This window comes from Drosophila pseudoobscura, chromosome 2 (assembly GCF_009870125.1).
Source record: "Drosophila pseudoobscura strain MV-25-SWS-2005 chromosome 2, UCI_Dpse_MV25, whole genome shotgun sequence".
NCBI lineage: Eukaryota > Metazoa > Arthropoda > Insecta > Diptera > Drosophilidae > Drosophila > Drosophila pseudoobscura.
In genome coordinates this window covers 7098361-7119024 of record NC_046679.1, presented here as the reverse complement: position 1 = coordinate 7119024, position 20664 = coordinate 7098361, and the positions used below count along the sequence as shown (strand labels likewise).

Sequence of the window (20664 nt, the reverse complement as noted above, 5' to 3'; positions counted from 1 at the left end):
CCGAAAAAACCTAAAAACAAAAACAAGGGGAACTACTTTTATACCCAGTAATAATCAGACATATGTGAGCTTAAACGATGTATTTTTATGAATTTTGGTATTAATGTCCGCAAAAGGAAGAATTTCAAAAAAATCAGTGGAACCGTTTGGGATATTTTCTTATATTAGATTTGATCTGCTTCCATTTTTGTACATCTATTCTCACACCAACATCAGACCTTAAATCTTGCTCCTTCCGCCAGAGCGCACACCTTGCACGACGAAGAGTGTGTGAGAGAGAGAGAGACAGAGAGTGAGTAAGCGCGTGGAAGGCGTTGCTGATCCAACAGATTTTCGTCCTTTGTTGGGTCAGCGTTTCAGCGTGAAATCACAGGAGTCTGGATACAAAATTTGCCTGCTCTAGCTCTTATAGTCTCTGAGAACTAAACGGACCGACATTGGTGTATCAATCCGACTATTGATGCTGATCAAGAATACATATATACAATTTATGGAGTCGGAATCGTTTCCTTCTATCCACTTTCACCGCAAATCGAATGTGCCCCTATACTCTTCGAGTATGTACATCCAATTTATTCCAGAAGCAAAAGTATTGCTCACTTGACTTGCAAATGGGTTTGCTGGCTGGGCCTGGATCGACTGATCGGCAGGTAACACTGATCAGGTAAATTAGGGTGGCCCAAAAAAGGGAGACTTACAGCCAAACCATAAAGTCATTAGCAGGAGAAAGGGCTCGTTTGAATATGATTAACTTCATTCTGTAAACTGTGCCCATCCAGTGCTGTGTTGAGGACCAGTCTAAAGCGGCAGGTAAGCCACAGAGCGTTCCCCTGCCGTCCATTAGGCCGGGCCGCAGATAATGGTTACATACGTACGTATCGTATATACATATATTCATTTTCGGGTTTGCCTGGCTTGCATTATTTTCAGAGTCAGAATTTCAGCGTCTTTGTTTCAGTTATACGAGAGCTGGCGCAATGAGCAGTAGCCACCTCTTACGAGCCCTGCGACGCACCTTGGGCCTGGGTCGTAGCCAGCTACCCGTTGATGGCCGAAATGTAATACTCATCACGGGCTGTGACTCGGGCTTGGGGTAAGCTAATGGATAATCATCGGCATACCCACAGAATTAATAGCCGACTTTCTCGCACAGCCACTGCCTGGCTGTCTACTGCCACAATGTGCTCTCCATGACGGTCGTCTCCTGCTGCCACAACCTGAAGTCGGATGGGGCCCGTTTGCTCCAGCAGTTGAGTTCGCAGGGCGACGAACGCAGGCGAATGCACACCTTAGAGCTGGATCTGCTGCAGCCGTGCTCCATACGGCTGGTGCATGACAGACTCCAGGACATACTGGCAGAGGACACGAGCTACCAGCTGACGGCTCTCGTGAACAATGCGGGCGTCATGTGCTTCGGGGAGTTCGAGTGGCAGGTGCCCGAACAAATTGAGATGCAGATCAACTGCAATCTCCTGGGCACCATGCGATTGACGCGCCAGCTGTTGCCGCTGCTGAGGCAGCAGCGGGGAAGGATCATCAACGTGACCAGTCACTGTGGTCTGCAGGCCCTGCCGGCCCTCGCTCCATACGCCGCCTCCAAGGCGGCCCTGCGCTTCTGGACCGACTCCCTGCGCATAGAACTGCAGCAGTACGGCTTGGAGGTGGTCAACTTTATACCGGGCTCCTTTGTGCTCGACAGCAACATAGCGGCACGGCAGCAGCAGCACGCCCAGCGGATGCGCGAGGGCTTCAGCGCGGAGCAGCACGCCCACTACGACGTCTACTTTGAGCAGTTCAATGGATATCTGAAGATCGTGTCGGGCTATAAGGCGCCCAACCAGCTGAAGGATGAGGCGCTGCTGGCCAAGTTCAAGGATGCCCTGACGAGCACACAACCATCGGCGCTGTACATACACGAGCCCTGGCGATATCGTGTGTATCGCTGGCTCTTTTGGCTCTGCCCCACGCCTCTCGTGGACTGGCTAACCCTGCGGTTCTGTGCGATGCCCACGTACGAAACAAGCGAGCAAAAGATCGGGTAGTGTAGTTGGTAGTCTAAACATTTACTGGAGCAGTTTGAAGATACTTGGCTAGGGCTGTGGCTAATAAAATTGAGTAAAATGCATGCAGGTCTGCCTGTCTATCCTGGAATGGGTCACAAACACAAACATGCACTAAGAATATACATATATATATAACACACATCACAAAAGACAGAACTCAAAAAGATAAAACAATCACAGAATGGAGGTGGTTTAGTAGCCGGTGCTGCGGCACCTCTCGAAGACCGCATCGTTGAGCAGCTGGAACCATTCGCTGGCATAGGTCGAGTCCTCGGCGGCACGGAAAAGCAATAGCTTCTCTTGCGTGGGCAGTGGCGAGGAGAGATAGAAGCTGATGGCCGTCTCCGTTAGCTCAGCGTGGTAGTTCTTCAGGGCCCACTCGAGCAGCCGCAGACAGTTGTGGGCATCTAGGAACTGGACGAGACGCTGTTGCAAAATCACCTCCAATTCGGGTATAATGTACACGCGGGACATCTCGAATGCCTGGATCAATGCGGAGTAATTTGGCTGGGCCAAGTGCTGCTCGTGGCAGCCAATTAAATGCAGAAAATAGCGCAGACCGCATGCCGTATAGTCCTGCAGCTGGATCTCGCCATGATGGCCCTCGCGGAAGTCGCTGTTGAGCATCCGATTGAAGACCTCACTGCTCTCGCACAGCAGCTGCTTGTTAAAGCCAATACTAAGGGTAGTGTCATCTTCTCTATTTACAATAAATCGCATATCGCAGTTCTCATGCATGGGCATTAAATCATTTAACTGCAGAGTGCAGATGCCAGCCGTGCTCTCCACAGGATCGGCTTCGGGCAAAGAGATGCCCAGAGTGTAGCGCGACATGGATGTCACAGCATCAGCTGCCTCTTCCGCATACAGATCCTCGCTTTTCTTGCGTAGCAGCAGCTCAAAGAGCAGGTTCAAGGCATTGCCGTCGTAGAGAAACTGGTAAAGCAGACGGGGGCTTTTGATGATGTACGCCACGGATATGGCAGCACGTTGCTGGGCATTGGGATCGTCGCAGCGCAAGAGTCGAACCAGCTCCTCTTTGCCATAATTCGATTCGCCCACGTTGGTAAGCGTTTCCAGAAACGAAAAGCCATCTTTGCGCATCTACAACCAAAAGATACAAAGATAGGTATGGGTATGTGTTCGAATATTGCCGACTAAGATGTACAATACCTCTTCCAGTTTTGTGAGCTGATACAGTTGATGGACCACGCCATGTTTGATGATCTGGGCAAAGAACTGGCTCTCCCTGAAAGAGAAACATTGAGTTTTAGTGAGTTGTACGCTTTAAGATAGAGATTGTACTCACAGCAGAATATTTGTTAGGGCATTGGCAAAGTTATTGTTGGCACCAAACAAATTGATTGCCCTTATCAGCGTATCCAGTGTCTCCGGCTTGCCCAGCTCCACTCGCTTATTCAGCATCAGGGTAATGCGATACAGGAGATTCTCAATGATGTCTATGGTGTCGCCAGCCTGATGTCGGAATTGAGACATCAGAGGCGGCACATCTGAGCTGAGTTCTTCAACGTCTTCCTTATCGGACAACGTGTCGTCAATTGGCTCGGTACCGTCCTCAATCAACTTTAAGATATCCAAGACATTCGAGGCCTGGGCCCGATTGGCGGCTATGCGTCGCTCTCGCGTCTCATTGTTGGTCGTGGAATTGTCATCTTCATCCTCATCGTCGCTGCAAGTCGGCGAATAGTTGTCATCGTCATCATTGGGCAACAGATTCGAGGATGGGGACATGCTGCGCGAGCTGCACGGGCTGGTGGTGCGAAAGGAGCGCGGCGAACTGCTGGGCGAATCAAAGTCGGAGGAATCGAGGGTTTTCGCAAACTGCCAAGAGAACAAAGGTGAATATTACGTATTATGGGTTCGATTTAAAGATAATCACCTTTATTGTTGTTTCCTGTGTGGGTAGTTCGGTTATTTTACGCTTCTTTCCACCCTGCAGCCGCTCTTCGCGTCGACGCTTATGATGCTCATCATCACTGACCAGATAATCGTTCAGCTCCCTCACCAGCAAGGGCACCAGACCCTCATAGAGCAACAGCTCCATGCTCAAGTTGTCATATTGAAAGTTGTTGAAAATGTGAAACAGCGATGAGCGCTCGCTCTGGGAGTGCGACTCCCGGATCATGGCCACCAGTTTGCGCAGAGCTCCACAGCGTCGGATTTTCGAGCGACTACAGGCATCCGTCGACAGCGTCGATACTATGTTTATGCAATGCCGGCTCTCACTCTCTGTCAACGGCTTGGCCATGTTAACAGCCATGAGCATCTCGCAGGCAGCCACAATGGCATCCGCTGTGCTCAGCATGTAGAAAGCGCAGGGATCCTTGCAGAAGTTTGAAAGAATTTTCAATGCAGAAGCTCGCTGATCGCTATCCTCCTTCGCAAAGTAGACAATCGATGCCAGCGAAGTACTGCGCGAGACGGGCTAAAAAGTAAGCAGATTGTATGAGTATTCATTCGGAGTTAGGGTTCCGATTAGGACTCACCTCCCATGCCTTCAGGCCGATCGGTTGGGCAGAGAGCAATACAAGACATTTCAGTATCTCGTGCGCCAGCTCGATGGCTTCGTTCTCTTTCGGGAGCACGTAGTCGCAGTTGCGCGTCGAGTACTTCAACATCTGATGGTCGAAGATGTCGCTCCGCACGCCCTCCAGATTGCGGGCCACCTCCTCAAAGTATTTCTCGCGGTGCTGGTTCCGCTTCAGGCCCATCAGCGCCGACACCTCAATGTCCTGGGCTGGCGGCTCCTTGGGGGCCTCGGTGTTCTTCATGACACCCACAAAAATGCGCATCATCTGCACGAATCCGTTTGCAGCTAGGAAATGCCTAAAGAACTGGTTGCTGACCAGCAGGAAGCGGCAGACGCGAAAGGCCATGATCCGCGTTTGAACAGAACTTGTGGATTCAATAATGTGGCAAATGGCCGGAGCAATCGCCGCATACTGTACGTTGAGGAACTGCGATGCCTTCTTGCTCTTGGCCAGATTTCCCAGCATGCGGCAGGCGCGGCATTGAATCACAGGATTGGGTATAGTCTTCAAGATAGTAACCAGTGGGGAGATTACCTTGCACTCCACAGCCTGCGAATGCGAAACATTAAAGAGATACTTCGAGAGAGACTGTGTGATGGTCTTACCTCAATGCAGGCCTGCTCATCCGTGCAGCAATTTCCCAATATACTCAGAACCACTTCCATTATCTTTTCATTTAGCTTGGTAATCAGGCGAACCTACAAGACCAGTTAAATTTTTAAAATCCATATTGTACTCCCACCCAAAACTTGTAAAACTATTTCAGTGGCTCTCAAACCTTACCATTATGGGAACACCACCAGCAGTGCGAAACAAAACGATTCCATCCTTGTCTTTCACCAGATCTGTGCGCAACTTAACCAGGCATTTGTACACAACAGTTCGATCTGTCGAGGTTTTGAGGACATTTAGCATGCCCTCAACCTGCTCTAATGACCAAAACATTGAATTGATATTTATTTTGCTTGAATACTTGCTATTTCAGTGGCTCTCAAACCGTACCAAAACGATGCCATCAAAGTATCGACACAAGAATATCGATAAATTTACAATCATCGATATAAAACATCGATGTTTGAGAAAAAACATCGATGATTCACATTCAAACAATTTCTATTTGGCGCTCAAGTTTGGTGGGACTTTTCTGGGATTTTCTCTGGGATTTTTCCTCGCCACAATGTCCTTTTATCCCCTCAACAATGTCCCAATGGCGCATTCCATCCTCACTTACGTTTTCTTACGTTTTATGTTACTGGCAACATTATGTATGGGCCAGTATCGGCCAGACTCATGTGCCGTGAAATCGAGCAGCACTGTTCCCCAACATTTTGCATACCCTGGGAAATGGATATTATAGAACTGAGATAATGTTTGTCATCTAAGGCACCAATAAAGGCCAAACCTAGTCAGTTTCTGTTTTAAAGGTATTTCAACGATATTTTGAAGGCTTTGGTCTACTTACAGAAACCAAGAATGGGTATCGGGATCGAGATATATTTACAAGACCCTAATCATATGCATTAATATGTCCAAAACAAAACATTCTGAGATAATTTCTATATTAATTACGTTTTAAAACAGCTTGGAAAACCAGTTTCTTCATATATATCAAAGAAATAGGGTATACCTGCGCCCAGGCTCCGGTTGACGTGACATTCCATACTCACTTACGTTGCCACAGTTTTTTTGTTGACCCTTTTTGCTTAAACCTTGTTTTATACACTATACAATAAAAGAGAGTACTTAAAAGTAGTCAATCAGGTAGAAAATTTATTCATGAATGGCCTAAAATTATGTGGGCAGAGCTAATGGTTTTAGTTTGGCAGCATTATTCAACGGAATAAAGAAATTTAACAATTGGAACGATTTTTCTCTTACGTTTTATTACGTTTCATTTGTTTGACCTTTTTCGCTAAAACCTTTTTTTAAGCTAACTCCAATAAAAGCAAGTAATAAAAATAAGCCAGTCAATTAGAAAATAGATTCATCAATCGTATAAAACTATGTGGGCATGACTAAATGCTCTATATAGCTAGTAATATTCGACGGAATATAAAAAACGAGGAATATGTCAAATAGAATTTGAGTTCGTCAGTATATTTACGGTATATTTCTGATGGTCAGACGGTATTTTTTATCAGCTGTTCTCTTGTTTTTTTTGTTCTTGCACAATCCAATTTTATTTTCAATTAAAAAAAGCCAGTTAAAACAGTCCAGAGATAAATGTTAGCTGCCAGAATGCGTTTCGTACAATATTTGCGCAAGGGTGACCTTGCTAAGCGCCTTGGCCTGCTTGCCGACGATCAGAAATCTCTGGTGGAGCTGGCAGGTGTGGAGGGCGTGCCCAGCGATCTGAAGGCGTTAATTGCCCAGAACCCGAACATCGAAGAGCTGGCCCAGAAGGTGCAAAAGCAGCCCAAGCTGGAGCTGAATGATGATGTCACTTTGCTGCCCCCCCTCACCGATCCCGGCAAGATCATTTGCATTGGTAAATATTCGCATAGAGGAAGCTCTGCTCAACAGGTGTTAATTTGTGTGAATTTATGTAGGATTGAACTACCAGGACCATTGCGATGAACAGAACAAACCTGCGCCCAAGGAGCCGATGTTCTTCAGCAAGTTCAACAACACCCTGGTGGGGCCCACAGATAATGTGATTGCCCACAAGGCGAGTGACGTACGTAAAGTGTCAGATAACCTCCGATAAGAGAAGAAGACAAGTGGAAAATTCCATTCTAATTTCGACAGAAAATCGACTGGGAGGTGGAGCTGGTCTGTGTCATTGGCAAGGTCGCTCGCCATGTGCCCAAGGATAAGGCCATGGACTACGTCTTTGGTTATACCATCGCCCAGGATATCTCGGCGCGCGACTGGCAGAAGGAGCGCAATGGAGGCCAGTTCTTGATTGGCAAGTCGATGGACACATTCCTGCCACTGGGACCGGCTGTGGTGCACAAGAGTCTGGTCAAGAACGTGTACGATCTGAACCTCAAGACATGGATCAATGGCGTTGAGAAGCAGAACGGCAACACGTGCAACCTGATCTTCAAGCTCGACGATGTGATCAACAGATTGACTCAGACAATAACCTTGCTACCCGGCGATATTATCGTCACGGGCACCCCCAAGGGCGTGGGAATGCACCGCAGTCCACCAGAGTTCCTCAAGCCCGGCGATGTCATCAAAACAGAGATCGTTGGTCTGGGCACCATGACCAACAAGGTGGTTGCTTCCTGAATCCATGATGATTCCCGTGAATTGTTATAATTGTTATGTGTGTAACGAAATAATTGCATTTAATCAAGCGTTAGACTTTGAATGGTTTCGATTTGGTGGCAAAGTACTCGTCACGTTTGTGGTAGGGTGCGTACGGATCATCAATGTAGTGCTTGGGCCGGCGCCAGTAGTCTGTGACCATCTTGTCCAGCAACCAGCTCTGGGAGGCATTGGTGAAGACGTGCTGGCGTAGTCGGCGCCGCAGGGCGTTGGACTTCTTGAACAGCTTCTTCTGGCGGCCGGAGTGTGTGCGTATCCAGGCACCCCAGTCGAGACGCTTGAAGCGCTTCAGCACTGCCTTCACCGTCTTGCGTTTGCCCTTGATGAGCGAGAATTTGGTAACGCTGCGTACGGGTGGCGTTCCTGGAGTTCCCAGAGCGGGACACTGAAGGAGCTGCAACGAGGCTGGTGCTAGTGTATGGGCGGACAGCAGACTGGGCTGCTTCTGAATTGTCATTAACTGGCCAAAACAGGCACGTTGTGTCTGTTGCACCAGCGGCGCCACCGGCGGAACGCGACACACGCCGCGCAGGGCTATAAAACAAACCATAAATGAAAATCAGTAATCTAACAATTGGGATGCATGGGACCTACCGCTTGTGAGTAGGGTTCGCAGCATTTGCCTGGGTTAACACAGAAATCCGTCAATTCCAAAATCAAGGGACACTTTTCCTTCTGCCAGTCAATGGTCGCGTAACACCAATCATCTGTTTGCCGTTCACAACGAATGGTGCCGTTAACACTGTAACAATTTTTAATCATATTTTCGGCAAATATTTGATGTGGTTTTAAAACTGTCACGTCAATACCAAAAGAAAGACAAAATTTTAGTGCTGCCGAGAACATTTCAACAATAACATTGTAAGGAATATTGAAAACACTGTATGGCAGAGACTATATTTCTCTGCCGCCTGCCATTCACCAATCAACGCGGACACCTGAGCAGTGGAGAGGTCCAGAGTATTGAACGGAGAGAAGAATCGGGCAGGAAAATTAGTTCACGCCGCCGGCCATAAATACGGGAGCAGGGGCACCAAGCTAGAGCGAAATTCAACAAATATTCCATAATCAAATCATGTATCGGCTAGCGGTTCGAGATCAGTGCAAGTGCGCCTTGCAGGTGAGTTATGTGATAACACGACCGACGAAAATCAATCGTCACGTTGCCCCGCACCGACTCGACCGTTCTCTCGCCCCGACACCCGCTCCCGCACCCACTAACAAGCCCAATTGCAAAATATACAAGAAGCGCTGGTTATGTCATCTACCAAAAGCAGGAAATATGCGAAAATCTCCAAAATTCCAGCTGAACTTTGTTTGAGCTGTGGTTGCGGTGGCTCTGGGTCGCCGGGAGGGGCTGGTCACGCGACGTGGATGTGCTAAAAGTAATGAAATACAAATACCTCTTGCCTCTACTTTCGGTTTCTGTTAGCGCTCCCTGCAAACAACAACAAATGGCAGGCATTACAGCAGCAGCAGAAGGGAAGAAGGCAGCAGCAGAAGTGGACAAGGCAATGGGCAGGGTCTACCACCGCCGCCACATATGCGAGAAGCTGGCTTCGGCAAGTATTTGGTCTTGATCGCTCCCCTGGCTGCTGTCGGCGGTGTAATCACCTACGCCAAGTGAGTATTCCAATCCTTAATCCTGCGTACAGCCCCAATAAAAAGGCCTATTTTCGTGCAGGTATGACGATGACTTCCGAAAAATGGTGGAGAAGAAAGTGCCCGGGGCCGAGGCGGTGATCAAAGTGGCGCTTCAGGAGGAGCCACCATTCAAGGGAATCACGCAGAGTGTCAACGACCAATTCGAGAAGGTGAAGTCTGGCTACGACACGGTCAGTTCCTCGGTGAACTCTGTCACCTCCAAGGTGACGGGCCTGTTCGGTGGTGGCAGCAACAGCGACAAGCCCAAGAGTCCGGAGCCCAAGGTGCAGCCTCTGAAGAGTGAAGCTCCCGAGGCCAAGAAACCCGCCGCTGCACCAGCAGCGAAAATTGAAACGAAAACTGCCAAGCCCGATGCTGCTCCTGCGCCCCAGCCAGCTGCCGCGCCCAAGCCCGCACCCAAGGTCCCCCTGCCGCTGCCCAAGGAGGTCGTCGAGCTGGAAAAGGCCATTGAGTTGTCGGCCAAGCTGGCTGTCAAGGAATACAATGCCGCCATTACCGTGCTAAAGGGGTGAGTTAAAATAAGCCAGGGGTTGTTGCATTTTGAGTCTGATTGTTTTCCTTTGCAGCTTCAATGAGGACGTGCGTCGTGTGGTCGACAGGGCTGTGGAGACGGGCGAGAACACGCTGTGGACGACCCTGAGGAACCGTGCCAGTGCCCGGGATACAGCCGTATCCACAGCAGAGCGAGCAGCCCGCGAGGCTCAGGAAAAGATTGGTAATAAAACAAATAATGAAATACGTTTTTATCAATCTATGTCAGTTTTCCTTTTTCTGGACAGTGGCCTGTGAGATTGCCCTGAGCGAAGTGGCCACAGCAGAGAACCACAAGAAGGTGGAGTCTGTCCGCAACAAGATCAAGAAGCTGGTGGATCATATAGCCAACGTCAAGGATGAGCTGTACAGGCACAAGGATACGGCGAGTGTGTCGGACAAGTATTGGCGCAATGTGGAACAGGCTCGCAACTATTTCATCGATGAAATCGAAGCCATCTTCCCCGGCCTTAAGCTCTCCGATAAGAAGCTAAATCTGTCCAAGGAGGATCTCGATCTCTTCATTCTACACGCCTACACCCATGTCCTGGCCTACCAGAAGGAGCTGCAGCGCCTGCAAACCGACGGCGAGCTGCGTCTCAAGCGCGCCATCGACTCTGTGCGTGGCGACAACGATTCGGAGGCCCTGCGCGCCCAGCTGGACTACCACCTGGAGGCGGAGCGTCGCAAGCTGGCTGTGGAAAACCAGAAGAAGATCTTCCACATCAATGCCGAGTCCGACAAGCAGCTGCGTATGCAGCTCAAGAAGCAGGCTGAGGCCCATGCCGACCACATCAAGGACATTGTGGCCCAGCGCGAATCGGATCTGACGCGCAGCTTCAAGCGTGAGCTGGACGACAAGCTGGCTATCGAGAAGGCCAACTACAAGCTGCAGCTGGCCACTATGCTGGGCAAGCTTCGCGGCATGGATGCTGCCCTGGCGGGTGAGTTGCAAGAGCGAAAGTTGTGGGGTATCTTGGGCTGGGGTTTGGCTAGATCCCCTGTTTCCCTGCTAGAAATATAACCTTGTTTAATCCTTTGAATCATGCTGCGCTTGTGTAGAGATAGAGGACGAGTTTCAAGGTATACTTGGCCCACACTTAACCCGTTCGTTAGGAGTCCTTAAATCATCTGCTCACCTACTTTTGTTCCTATATTTCGCAGACCGCGCCGATGCCGAGCGTACGGCCAACCAGTCCCAGGCCTTGTGGGCTGCCTGCCAGGCCCTGTGGGCTTCTGTCCGCAATGCTACCCCAGGCGTCAGCTACAAAGACAAGCTGCGTCCACTTCAGAACGAGATCAAAGCCATTGCGAAGGTGTCACGTAAGTTTAAATCAAAGTGAATTAATTCCTTTCATTCTTATGAGCATCCCTTTTGCAGAGGGCGACGATCTGGTGGCAGCCGTGTTGGACAGCATGCCGAAAGAGGCCCGAGAGCGCGGCGTCTATCCCGAGGATGCGCTGCGTGAGCGTTTCCTCAGCGTGGAGCGTGTGGCCCGGAGGCTAGCCTTGGTGCCAGAGGAGGGGGCCAGTCTGCCCATCTATGTGCTGTCTTATGTGCAATCGATATTTATCATGCGAGCCGATAATCCCATCTCCACGGACGAACTCAACGACAAACCCTTCGATTACAGCAAATTGGACACCTATGACATACTGAACAGGGCCAGGTGAGGCCATCTTTGAGCCTCTCTCTTTGCGCTCCATTTCTGATTAATTCTGTGGTCTTCTAGGTACTACGTGGATCGCAGCAACTTCCTGCTGGCATTGAAGTATTTGAACCTGCTACAGGGTGCGCCACGCAAGGTCGCTGGCGAATGGATGAAGGAGGTCCGCCTCATGCTGGAGATGCAGCAGGCGGCCAACACACTAATGTCCCATGCCGCCGCCAGCGGTGTCGTGTATTTGTAGATTATGTTTCCTACCTCTAACCAAACCCGATTTGATTTGTTTTTAGTTCAGGAGCTGAAGAAATGCAACTCAAAAGATAATTAGATAAAAAAAATGCAAAGCAATATTTTAAATTCCTACAAGAGAACAAAACAAAGCAGCAGAACTTTAAAAAATGATAACGTATATATATATTTGTAAACGATTGTTTTAGCTTCAAATATACCAATTATATTTAGAGAAAGGACATAAATGTTAGGATCCGCAATTTGGGGTCCAATCAGATGCAGTTTCTTCTTGTTCTTAAAGGATACTTCAATCGAACCACCTTACCCGAGACAAATATATTTGTTTTATTCCATACAACTTGTTTCTATAAAGCTGACGATAGCTTAACAAGACGCATCATGTAATCCTCTTAAAGCCAGTCAAATATAAATTCCCCTTTGATAATGCGTACATAGGACGAAATTTCAAAATTGCCCGCCAAAGATCAATCGCCAATCGATAACCGCTTGCTGTGCAACCCCGCAGCAGCATATGGACAGCGCGGTACTGATTGCACCCCTGGCGAGTCAATCAGCTGCTCGATTGGTTTTTATTGAAATTTTCGGTTGCAAAAAAAATCCACGAAAATTTCGAGTGCGTTAGCCTTTTGTCAATTTAAAATTTGCCCACACAACTGTCGTAACGCGAAAGCTAACGAGGAACATGTCAATGCTGGCCAGAACCCTAGGACGCACCGTTTTGCAGGTGAACCTACCCCGCTTCGAGCGAGGTCTTACATAAACACTTGGGCAAGCAGCAGCAGGCGCCGATTCTGCCTGTGCTGCGGTGGCTGCTGCTGGCCCTCGCTGTGTGCGAATATGAAGATGACAGTATTTGAGGTTATAATCCTCGCAAGAAGATGGATTAACTATTTGATTTTTTTTGCAATATCCTTAGGCGGCGGCTGCACGTAGTGTACACACCTCAGCGACACTCGAAAAGGTTCGTACTGGACATAAAATACAGGATGCAACCTATGGAGCCAATAGAACCACCTGTACACTGATTCCCGGCGATGGTGTGGGTCCCGAGATCGTCTATGCCCTGCAGGAAGTCTTCAAGGTAAACCTTTAGCCTTGCCTCTTCCCAAAATGTTTGCTATCCAAGTTGGCTTTTCTTTATTTAGGCAGCCAATGTGCCCGTGGACTTCGAGTCCTACTTCCTGTCGGAGATCAACCCTGTGCTGAGTGCCAAGCTGGAGGATGTGGTGGCCTCCATCCAGAAGAACAAAGTCTGCATAAAGGTGGGTGCTCCTGTTAAATCTAGCAGAGGAGATAACATTGCTGATTATTGCAATATTCCCTCCGTTATCGCAGGGCATTCTGGCTACTCCCGACTACAGCAATGTGGGTGACTTGCAAACCCTGAACATGAAGCTGCGTAACGATCTGGACCTTTACGCCAATGTGGTGCATGTGCGCAGCTTGCCCGGCATTAAGACGCGCCACACCGACATCGACGTGGTCATCATCCGTGAGCAGACGGAGGGCGAGTACTCGGCGCTGGAGCACGAGTCGGTGCCCGGCATTGTGGAGTGCCTGAAGATCATCACTGCCAAGAAGTCGATGCGCATTGCCAAGTTCGCCTTCGACTATGCCACCAAGAATCAGCGCAAGAAGGTCACTGCCGTGCACAAGGCCAACATCATGAAGCTGGGCGACGGCCTTTTCCTGAGGTGTTGCGAAGACGTCGCCAAGCTGTATCCCCGCATCCAGTTCGAGAAGATGATTGTGGACAACACAACCATGCAGATGGTATCCAATCCGAATCAGTTCGATGTGATGGTAACCCCCAATCTGTATGGTGCCATTGTGGATAATCTGGCCTCTGGTTTGGTGGGCGGTGCTGGTGTGGTCGCTGGTGCCTCCTACTCAGCGGAGACGGTTGTGTTCGAGCCTGTGAGTCTCCCTCAATGACTATGTGTTCTTAGTAATGATTTGATTGCTTTTCTTAGGGTGCACGTCACACCTTCGCCGGTGCTGTGGGCAAGAATGTGGCCAATCCAACGGCCATGATGCTGTGCGGCGTGAAGCTGCTGCGCCACATCAACTTGCCCACCTACAGCGAGGTCATCTTCAATGCCATAAACAAGGTGCTCAACGACGGCAAGGTGCGCACCAAGGATCTGGGTGGACAGTCCACCACAATGGACTTCACCCGCGCCGTCATCGCCAATTTACACTAGAGATTGGAAGCAGGCAGAGACCGATCCGCACAGGAATCAGACTCCTCAGCAACCGGCAACAACATTGGCCCCCATGGCCCGCACTTACTATATAGACAATAGACAGTTTTCTTTTTGTGTGTTGTTGCCGCAGCGAAATTTGAATTGTTAAAAGAACATATGATTTGCATTCGTTTTTAGTTTCTCCGCCCCTCCCGTATAGTATGCTGTTTCCTTATTTGTCCCTCCCATGTTTTCAATGAGTATTATTTCTGGCGAATATTTAAGTTTAGTCCAATACACCCCGCCCTGTTTTTCCCTTAGTTTTACCGATTGGCCGATTGATCCCCGACTATGATGTAATTATGTATTATTTTTCCCCTTCCAATTGTTAAAAGATTAACCCGAGATGATATCGCTTAAGCAATTTAAGAGATAGCTTTGAGTGGCTCTCCACTCTACTCGAGGCTCCGACGTAGAGCACGAGATATGATAACAATAAATTCAAATCTACATTAATTATGGTTTAAAAGTCATTGTCAGTTCAAGAGCTGTCTAAATTTTAAGTAAAACAAAGAAAAAAAAGAAAAAAAACAAAACATTACTCGTGAGATTCTGTTTTAGTTGCTCTTTGTTATGTCGTGCCACCGGGAAATGTTTAGCCAAGCTCCTGTTCTTTCAAGCCAAAAGTCGAAGCTTTTGTCGTTGGACGAGCAGCTGATCCGCCAGCTGTTCTACAAGTATCACACCTTGGAGTTGTCCAACGCATTGGACAAGCAGTCGTGAGTACATAGTTGGCAGTCGGATTGCGATCGCTATAAGCAATAAATTAATGGACTTTTACAGCGATGAATCAAAGGGGCTTTCCGTTTACGGGAAGCGTTTGGAAGGCGGCTCCAAACGGAGGACCAGCACTACTAGCATTAACCCAAAACTTTCCCAGAAAAGTTTCCCCAAATGGAGGACCAGCACAACTAGCATTAACCCAAAAGTTTCCCAGAAGGGGTCCGTTGCTAGTGTCCGTCCCAATTCCTCCTTCTCCCACCATTCAACAGCACCACGCCGACATTTTGAGTCCTCATTCCGTGATAGTTCGCGTCATAATTTAAGTGCCACGTCACGCCTTTTTAATATGTCCCACTGTTTGCGTCCAAATGCGAGTGCTACATCCCATATTTCCAATGTCTCCAAGCGTCTCCAGGAGCTGGCCAAAGCCAAGCAGTCGCCCAAGGTTTTGAATACCAGGCCGCCATGGCATCTCACCTGGTCGATGCGAACCTTTAAGGCCAGCGATCGTCTGACGCTTTTGGCCAAAAGCAGGATGCCATCCATCGAAAAACTGTACAATCCCTTCAGCGTGGCTCAGCGGGCATTGACCTACAAAGGTAAGGAATAGCCAAAGAATTTTACGACTAAGACCCATGATATGATCGCCCTTCATAGCCACTGAGCGCATTAACCTACTGGCAGTGCCCAGAAAGAGGACACCCGCTGTTGTGGAATACTCGGATGTCCAGGTAAGATCGACACGCAAAGGATTCCGCCCCGGACATCTAACTCTGCGGCTGTACAACCTGGCCGCTCCAAAGCTGAGGGAGGACACCACTATCCGGCGGAAGCCGTTCACAGTGCGACGCAGCGCGATGCGGGCCACGTTGACGCCTCGTCTGGAGCAACTCTCCCAGCCGAGACAGCAGTTCATCCGCAACTGGGAATGAAGTCTACCGGGCTAAAGACCACAGTGCACTGTAATCCTGTGACCAGATCCCTGTGACCTGCCATTACCCCGATCACGCATTTGAATAAATATTTAAATAAACTTTTAATCCTAAACGGCAGTTGACCAAACGATGCGAAACGTGGATAGGCCAAAAAAGTAATATCTGAAACGATGAAAGACCTTGTTTCCCCCAATCCTTAGCCGCCCTTGGGCTTGGCCAGGGCGATGAGGCGTGGCGTGGCCTTGGCCTTGAGCGCTGCCGGCGAGATGGCGAACGGATTCTCGCGTATGTGGGTATTCTCGAACTCCTTCGGCTCGGCCAGCTCCTTGATGCGGGACGAGGCCTTGTACTTGAGGGCATTTGGGGCGATGGCAAACGGATCCTCCTTGATGTCCGCCGGCACCGTATTCGCTTCGTGCATCGTGAGCGGCTGGGACATCTCCTTGATGCGGGCACTCGCTGGAAAACATGTGAATGATCAGAAAGGGGCAGAAAGTAGAGGACTATGGGTACCCACGTTTGTATGTCAGTGCATTGGGCGACACCTTTTCGGGGTTCTCGTTAATGTGGACATTCTCGCGCTCATTGGGCTTGGCCATTGTCTTGATGCGTTTGGTCGGCTTGTATTTGCGCATTGTTTCCGTCAGCTCCCACGGCGTTTTGACCTCGTCCACGTAGCGCTTGGGACGCGACAGTCTCTTGAGGCGACCCTGACTCATCTCCTTGAATTGTCGTTCCTGTGCGGGGGAGGGATGGAAAGGGGCAAGGTAATTAGGAATTGAATCATTTATCCTTCGACTGGATGACTTACCGGCTTGGGGGGGGTCGGCACCACCTTCGGTGTGGCCAATTTTGCGAAGAATCTGTTCTGCCGAATCTTTTGCTTTTTCGTAGGCTTCTTCTTCTTCACTCTACGCCGGAGAAGGAAAAGAGTATTAGAATCGGGCAGTTAAGGGACCGGGAGGGACTTACGGTTTCTTCAACGGCTGTATGTTCGTCAGACGACTGTAGAGCGAGAGGTAGCTATAGCGGAGCAGCCGATTCAGAATCGATTCACCGATCGAGTCGCCCGTGCTGAGGGCAAGCTGCCGGCGGTTAAGCAGCCGCCGCACCGTGGGAAGGGCCAGCTGCTCCGTGCGCGTGTAGCTCGGCTGATCGGCGTGGACAATATCGATCGTTTTGCTGAACTGACACGCGCACTTCGGGACGTAACGACATTTCCGATGGCGGGGCATGGCCATCTCCATGATGCGCCGGCGCTTGTCGAACATGCGGTCATGGCGACGGTAGAGCTTGGACAGCTCCTTGCCAATGTCCTTCAAGAAGCACTCGCCATCATAGGGAATGGGTTCTTTGATCCGGCAACAGTCGGATCGGTCCATGTCCGACAACTTCAGGCAGGTTGTCAGCTCCGGACTGAGGTCGCATTTCAATCTCTTGATCATTGAAAATCGTTTAGAATTTTCTGTAGTCTCCGAAATTTAGAAATTTGTCTTTTTTTATATTTTGAATTCCATCTGATTTTGTCGAAAGTTGAATTTATCTGATGAATTTTAACTGCTTTTTCATGAAGCATTCAATTTACTAAGGAACAGCCAACTTTTCAGTTGAAATTGTGGTTGTGGGATTTGAACTGCATAACAGTAATTAATCCGAAAAAAGAATGCGTTATCCGAACATATAAATGGGAGGACTAAGGTATGTGCTCCAGGCTGAATTATGGCAGCTACTGGCTGTCCTGCTGCGGGCCACAGCCATGATGCCGCTGCTGTATCGCAGAGTCGACAATGTGGCGTCTTGTCTGCTGCAGCAGGGACCAGTGATTGACGGCGGGCTTCAGCTTCGAGACGCGTAAGTGAATCAGTATATAATTGTGGATACCTATATTTTATCATATATCTTCCTTCACAGAGGACTTATGTCCCCTACGCTTTGCCACAAACCGAATTGTATCCGACTTTGCCAGGATCGCATCCGCTCACCCTTTGCAAGATCCGAACCCAACAAGCCATCGTCATCCTTCGACCTGGCCTTCGACAACAAGGACTCTGACTATGGCAGCCAAGGGAGGGGCTACGCGGGATACCAGGCTCTAGATAGATATCATTGTTGTTAGGTTTAAGGATATACGCGTCCTTATAATTAGATAGTAGATAAAAATGTTTTCCACTTGTTTAATTATTTAAGCAAATTATTTAAGCTAATTTTTTATTAATAAAACTATTGAAAAATCCACCTTGCTGTATCCTGTATGGGGGAAACTATAGTGGAGAAAACTTAATATTTTTGATTGGGAAAAATGTCCTTGATCCTTGATAAGGACTCCAATAAGTCAAGGACATTTTTTCGATAACAGGAAGTCGTCGGACTCTTAGATCGGTCCCCCAATAGCCGAGAAAACTGAATATATGCGCTTGTTGGAGTCCTTACCGAAGGATGAAGGACATTTTTGAAATAACTGCAGGCCACGTCACGCCCCGATCAGACCACAAATAAGGAAGAAAACAAGATAAATATATCCGGAGAAAATATCCTTCATCCTGGGTCCTTGATAAGGACTGCATTAAATCAAGGAAGCTTGTCTGAACATTAGAAGCCGTCTCTTTTCCCGAACGGGCCACTAATAGTCGAGAAAACTAAATATGTATGGTTGGAGCTGTTGGAATCCTTGTCGAAGGATTAAGGACGTTTTTCTGATCACGGTGTGCCGTAGCATGCCCCGATCGGGCTACAAGTAAGGGAGAAAACAAGATATAAGTGTCCAGAAAACATATCCTTGGTCCTGGGTCCTTGATAAGGACTGCATCGAGTCAGGGACAGTTTTCCGAACAGAGGAAGCCGTCGCGCGTCCCGTTCGTGCTTCAAATACCGGAGAAATCAACAAAAGTTGTTGTTGTCAAATGTTGTGCAACAAATTATTATTGTTGTACAACAACAACTCCCAAGTGGCGACCGCTCAAATTGCCAAAATCTAGTATTTTGAAACTGGGATACCAGGCGAACAGAAATCAGCAGCAAGAAACTTTTGCGATTGGAAAAAAAATCATTGCATACTTTCGGGGTTGAAAAATGAGAGGGGAAAAATATATTAAAATTAAAAAAAAACCAGTGACCTTCTGCTGATTTCTGTTCGCCTGGTATCCCAGATCTGAAAATCGAAAAATCTTGGTTTTGAGCGCCACCAAATTGGAAATTAATGTTGTTGTAATAACTGGAAGTGGTTGTTGTAATTTTTTGTTTATGGCATAAATCCACCATTTGTTATCCGATCGGAACGCTCGACGGCTTCCTGTGCTCTGAATAGCTTTCTTGATCTAATGCAGTCCTTGGCAAGGAGCCAGGATCAAGGATATTTTCTCCGGACATATACATCTTCTTTGTATCCTTATTTGTGGCCCGATAGGGGCGTGCCAGGGCCCGCCGTGATCAGAAAAGTCTCCTTGATCCTTCGGTAAGGACTCCAGCAATCCCAAGCACACATATTCAGTTTTCTCGGATATTTGTGGGCCGATCTGGGCGTGCGATGGATTCCTATGATTGAAAAAATGTCCGTGATTTAATGAAGTCCTTATCAAGGATCAAGGACATTTTTCAAAATCAAAAATATTTAATTTGCAAGCCGATCTGGGCGTGCCTCGCCCTTTTGTAATCAGGATAGTTACCCCCATAAAGGACACAGCAAGGTGGATTATTCAATGGTTTTATTCATCAAAACATAGCTTACTATAAATAAATGAACAAGTGGAAAGCATTTGTATCTTAGTATCTAAATATATAACGTATATCCTTAAATCTAACAAGAGCGTGATCTATCTAGAATCTAGTAGTATGCGTAGCCCCTCCTTTGGTTGACATAGACAAAACCCTTGTTGTCGATGGCCAGGTCGAAGGATGACGATGGCTTGATAGCTTCTGGTTCTGTCGGGCTGGGTTAGGAGTCGTTTTATCTCGAACACGCATCGGTAATGATTGGATAGGACTCCGTCTGGCGGGGCGAAATCGGATACGACTCGGTTTGACGTAAAGCGTGGGGTGAAAGAAAATATATTTTCAAACATCCACACCTAAATACTAATTCAGTTATGCGTTTTGAAGCTGTAGAACATCCTGGCATACAGAACATACAAGACCTCCACGGTCCTGGGAAAGTGGGTCCCGCACTGATCTGGTCCTATTTGTGTGAGATATAGCCTTCGGAAGATCTGGATAGGCATATCTTTGAGATACTTGTTTTTCTGCACGCTGTATCTCAGCGATTCGGCAGCCGATCGGAGTGCGGCATGTCTTTTCGTGATCGGGAGAGTCCTGCCTGTCGACTGCCATCCGAAATCTGTACCGATTTGCCCCTATTTGTGTGAGATATAGCCTTCGGAAGATTTGAATATGCATATCTGTGAGATACTGGTCTTTTCTGAAAGCTGTATCTCAGCGATACGGCAGCCGATCGGGGCGTGGCATGTCTTTTCGTGATCGGGAGAGTCCTGCCTGTCGACTGCCATCCGATCGGGAGAGTCCTGCCTGTCGACTGCCATCCGAAATCTGTACCGATCTGGTCCTATTTGTGTGAGATATAGCCTTCGGAAGATTTGAATATGCATATCTGTGAGATACTGGTCTTTTCTGAAAGCTGTATCTCAGCGATACGGCAGCCGATCGGGGCGTGGCATGTCTTTTCGTGATCGGGAGAGTCCTGCCAGTCGACTGCAGTCCGAAAAAAGGACATCCATTTTTTCACGATTTTCGCAAAAAATCAT

General features: G+C 48.3%; 8 protein-coding genes across 10 annotated transcripts; 5 read left to right on the top strand and 3 right to left on the bottom strand.

The window, feature by feature from the left end:
• The first annotated feature begins 946 nt into the window (after nucleotides 1-946).
• Nucleotides 947-2125, top strand: sro (SDR family oxidoreductase shroud). The gene is made up of 2 exons (XM_033377254.1): nucleotides 947-1093; nucleotides 1154-2125. The coding sequence occupies exons 1-2, from the start codon at nucleotides 978-980 to the stop codon at nucleotides 2040-2042; spliced, it is 1005 nt and encodes a 334-aa protein (XP_033233145.1). The 5' UTR covers nucleotides 947-977; the 3' UTR covers nucleotides 2043-2125.
• Nucleotides 2046-5640, bottom strand: Rnb (R and B). Its single transcript, XM_001358132.5, has 7 exons — nucleotides 5399-5640; nucleotides 5221-5313; nucleotides 4571-5164; nucleotides 3964-4509; nucleotides 3373-3905; nucleotides 3237-3312; nucleotides 2046-3167 (listed from the first exon to the last, which is right to left on the bottom strand). Exons 1-7 carry the CDS (start codon nucleotides 5558-5560, stop codon nucleotides 2256-2258), a joined length of 2916 nt encoding a protein of 971 aa, XP_001358169.3. The 5' UTR covers nucleotides 5561-5640; the 3' UTR covers nucleotides 2046-2255.
• Nucleotides 5641-6801: 1161 nt separating this feature from the next.
• Nucleotides 6802-7925, top strand: LOC4800993 (fumarylacetoacetate hydrolase domain-containing protein 2). Its single transcript, XM_001358131.5, has 3 exons — nucleotides 6802-7103; nucleotides 7165-7292; nucleotides 7364-7925. Exons 1-3 carry the CDS (start codon nucleotides 6839-6841, stop codon nucleotides 7850-7852), a joined length of 882 nt encoding a protein of 293 aa, XP_001358168.4. The 5' UTR covers nucleotides 6802-6838; the 3' UTR covers nucleotides 7853-7925.
• mRpL35 (mitochondrial ribosomal protein L35) lies at nucleotides 7891-8647 on the bottom strand. The gene is made up of 2 exons (XM_001358130.4): nucleotides 8486-8647; nucleotides 7891-8425 (listed from the first exon to the last, which is right to left on the bottom strand). The coding sequence occupies exons 1-2, from the start codon at nucleotides 8508-8510 to the stop codon at nucleotides 7923-7925; spliced, it is 528 nt and encodes a 175-aa protein (XP_001358167.3). The 5' UTR covers nucleotides 8511-8647; the 3' UTR covers nucleotides 7891-7922.
• A 64-nt stretch (nucleotides 8648-8711) lies between these two features.
• Nucleotides 8712-12221, top strand: Mitofilin (inner membrane mitochondrial protein mitofilin). Of its 2 annotated transcripts, XM_015183300.2 has the most exons (9): nucleotides 8712-9011; nucleotides 9324-9514; nucleotides 9576-10064; nucleotides 10123-10271; nucleotides 10336-11031; nucleotides 11150-11170; nucleotides 11252-11410; nucleotides 11469-11757; nucleotides 11821-12221. In XM_015183300.2, the coding sequence occupies exons 1-9, from the start codon at nucleotides 8967-8969 to the stop codon at nucleotides 11996-11998; spliced, it is 2217 nt and encodes a 738-aa protein (XP_015038786.2). In that variant the 5' UTR covers nucleotides 8712-8966; the 3' UTR covers nucleotides 11999-12221. The 2 variants fall into 2 exon arrangements, with proteins under 2 accessions (XP_015038786.2, XP_002137172.2); XM_002137136.4 differs by lacking the exon at nucleotides 11150-11170 and having other exon boundaries at nucleotides 8715-9011.
• A 200-nt stretch (nucleotides 12222-12421) lies between these two features.
• Nucleotides 12422-14409, top strand: Idh3b (isocitrate dehydrogenase [NAD] subunit beta, mitochondrial). The gene is made up of 5 exons (XM_001358129.4): nucleotides 12422-12730; nucleotides 12923-13087; nucleotides 13152-13268; nucleotides 13342-13923; nucleotides 13980-14409. Exons 1-5 carry the CDS (start codon nucleotides 12689-12691, stop codon nucleotides 14208-14210), a joined length of 1137 nt encoding a protein of 378 aa, XP_001358166.2. The 5' UTR covers nucleotides 12422-12688; the 3' UTR covers nucleotides 14211-14409.
• Nucleotides 14410-14797: 388 nt separating this feature from the next.
• Nucleotides 14798-16022, top strand: LOC6896985 (uncharacterized). 2 transcript variants are annotated; one of them, XM_033382599.1, is made up of 4 exons: nucleotides 14798-14971; nucleotides 15036-15117; nucleotides 15175-15574; nucleotides 15633-16022. In XM_033382599.1, exons 1-4 carry the CDS (start codon nucleotides 14826-14828, stop codon nucleotides 15905-15907), a joined length of 903 nt encoding a protein of 300 aa, XP_033238490.1. In that variant the 5' UTR covers nucleotides 14798-14825; the 3' UTR covers nucleotides 15908-16022. The 2 variants fall into 2 exon arrangements, with proteins under 2 accessions (XP_033238490.1, XP_002137171.3); XM_002137135.3 differs by having other exon boundaries at nucleotides 15036-15574.
• Nucleotides 15993-17461, bottom strand: Theg (Testicular haploid expressed gene). Its single transcript, XM_001358128.3, has 4 exons — nucleotides 16883-17461; nucleotides 16722-16821; nucleotides 16428-16647; nucleotides 15993-16369 (listed from the first exon to the last, which is right to left on the bottom strand). Exons 1-4 carry the CDS (start codon nucleotides 17353-17355, stop codon nucleotides 16107-16109), a joined length of 1056 nt encoding a protein of 351 aa, XP_001358165.2. The 5' UTR covers nucleotides 17356-17461; the 3' UTR covers nucleotides 15993-16106.
• Between the last annotated feature and the right edge of the window lie 3203 nt (nucleotides 17462-20664).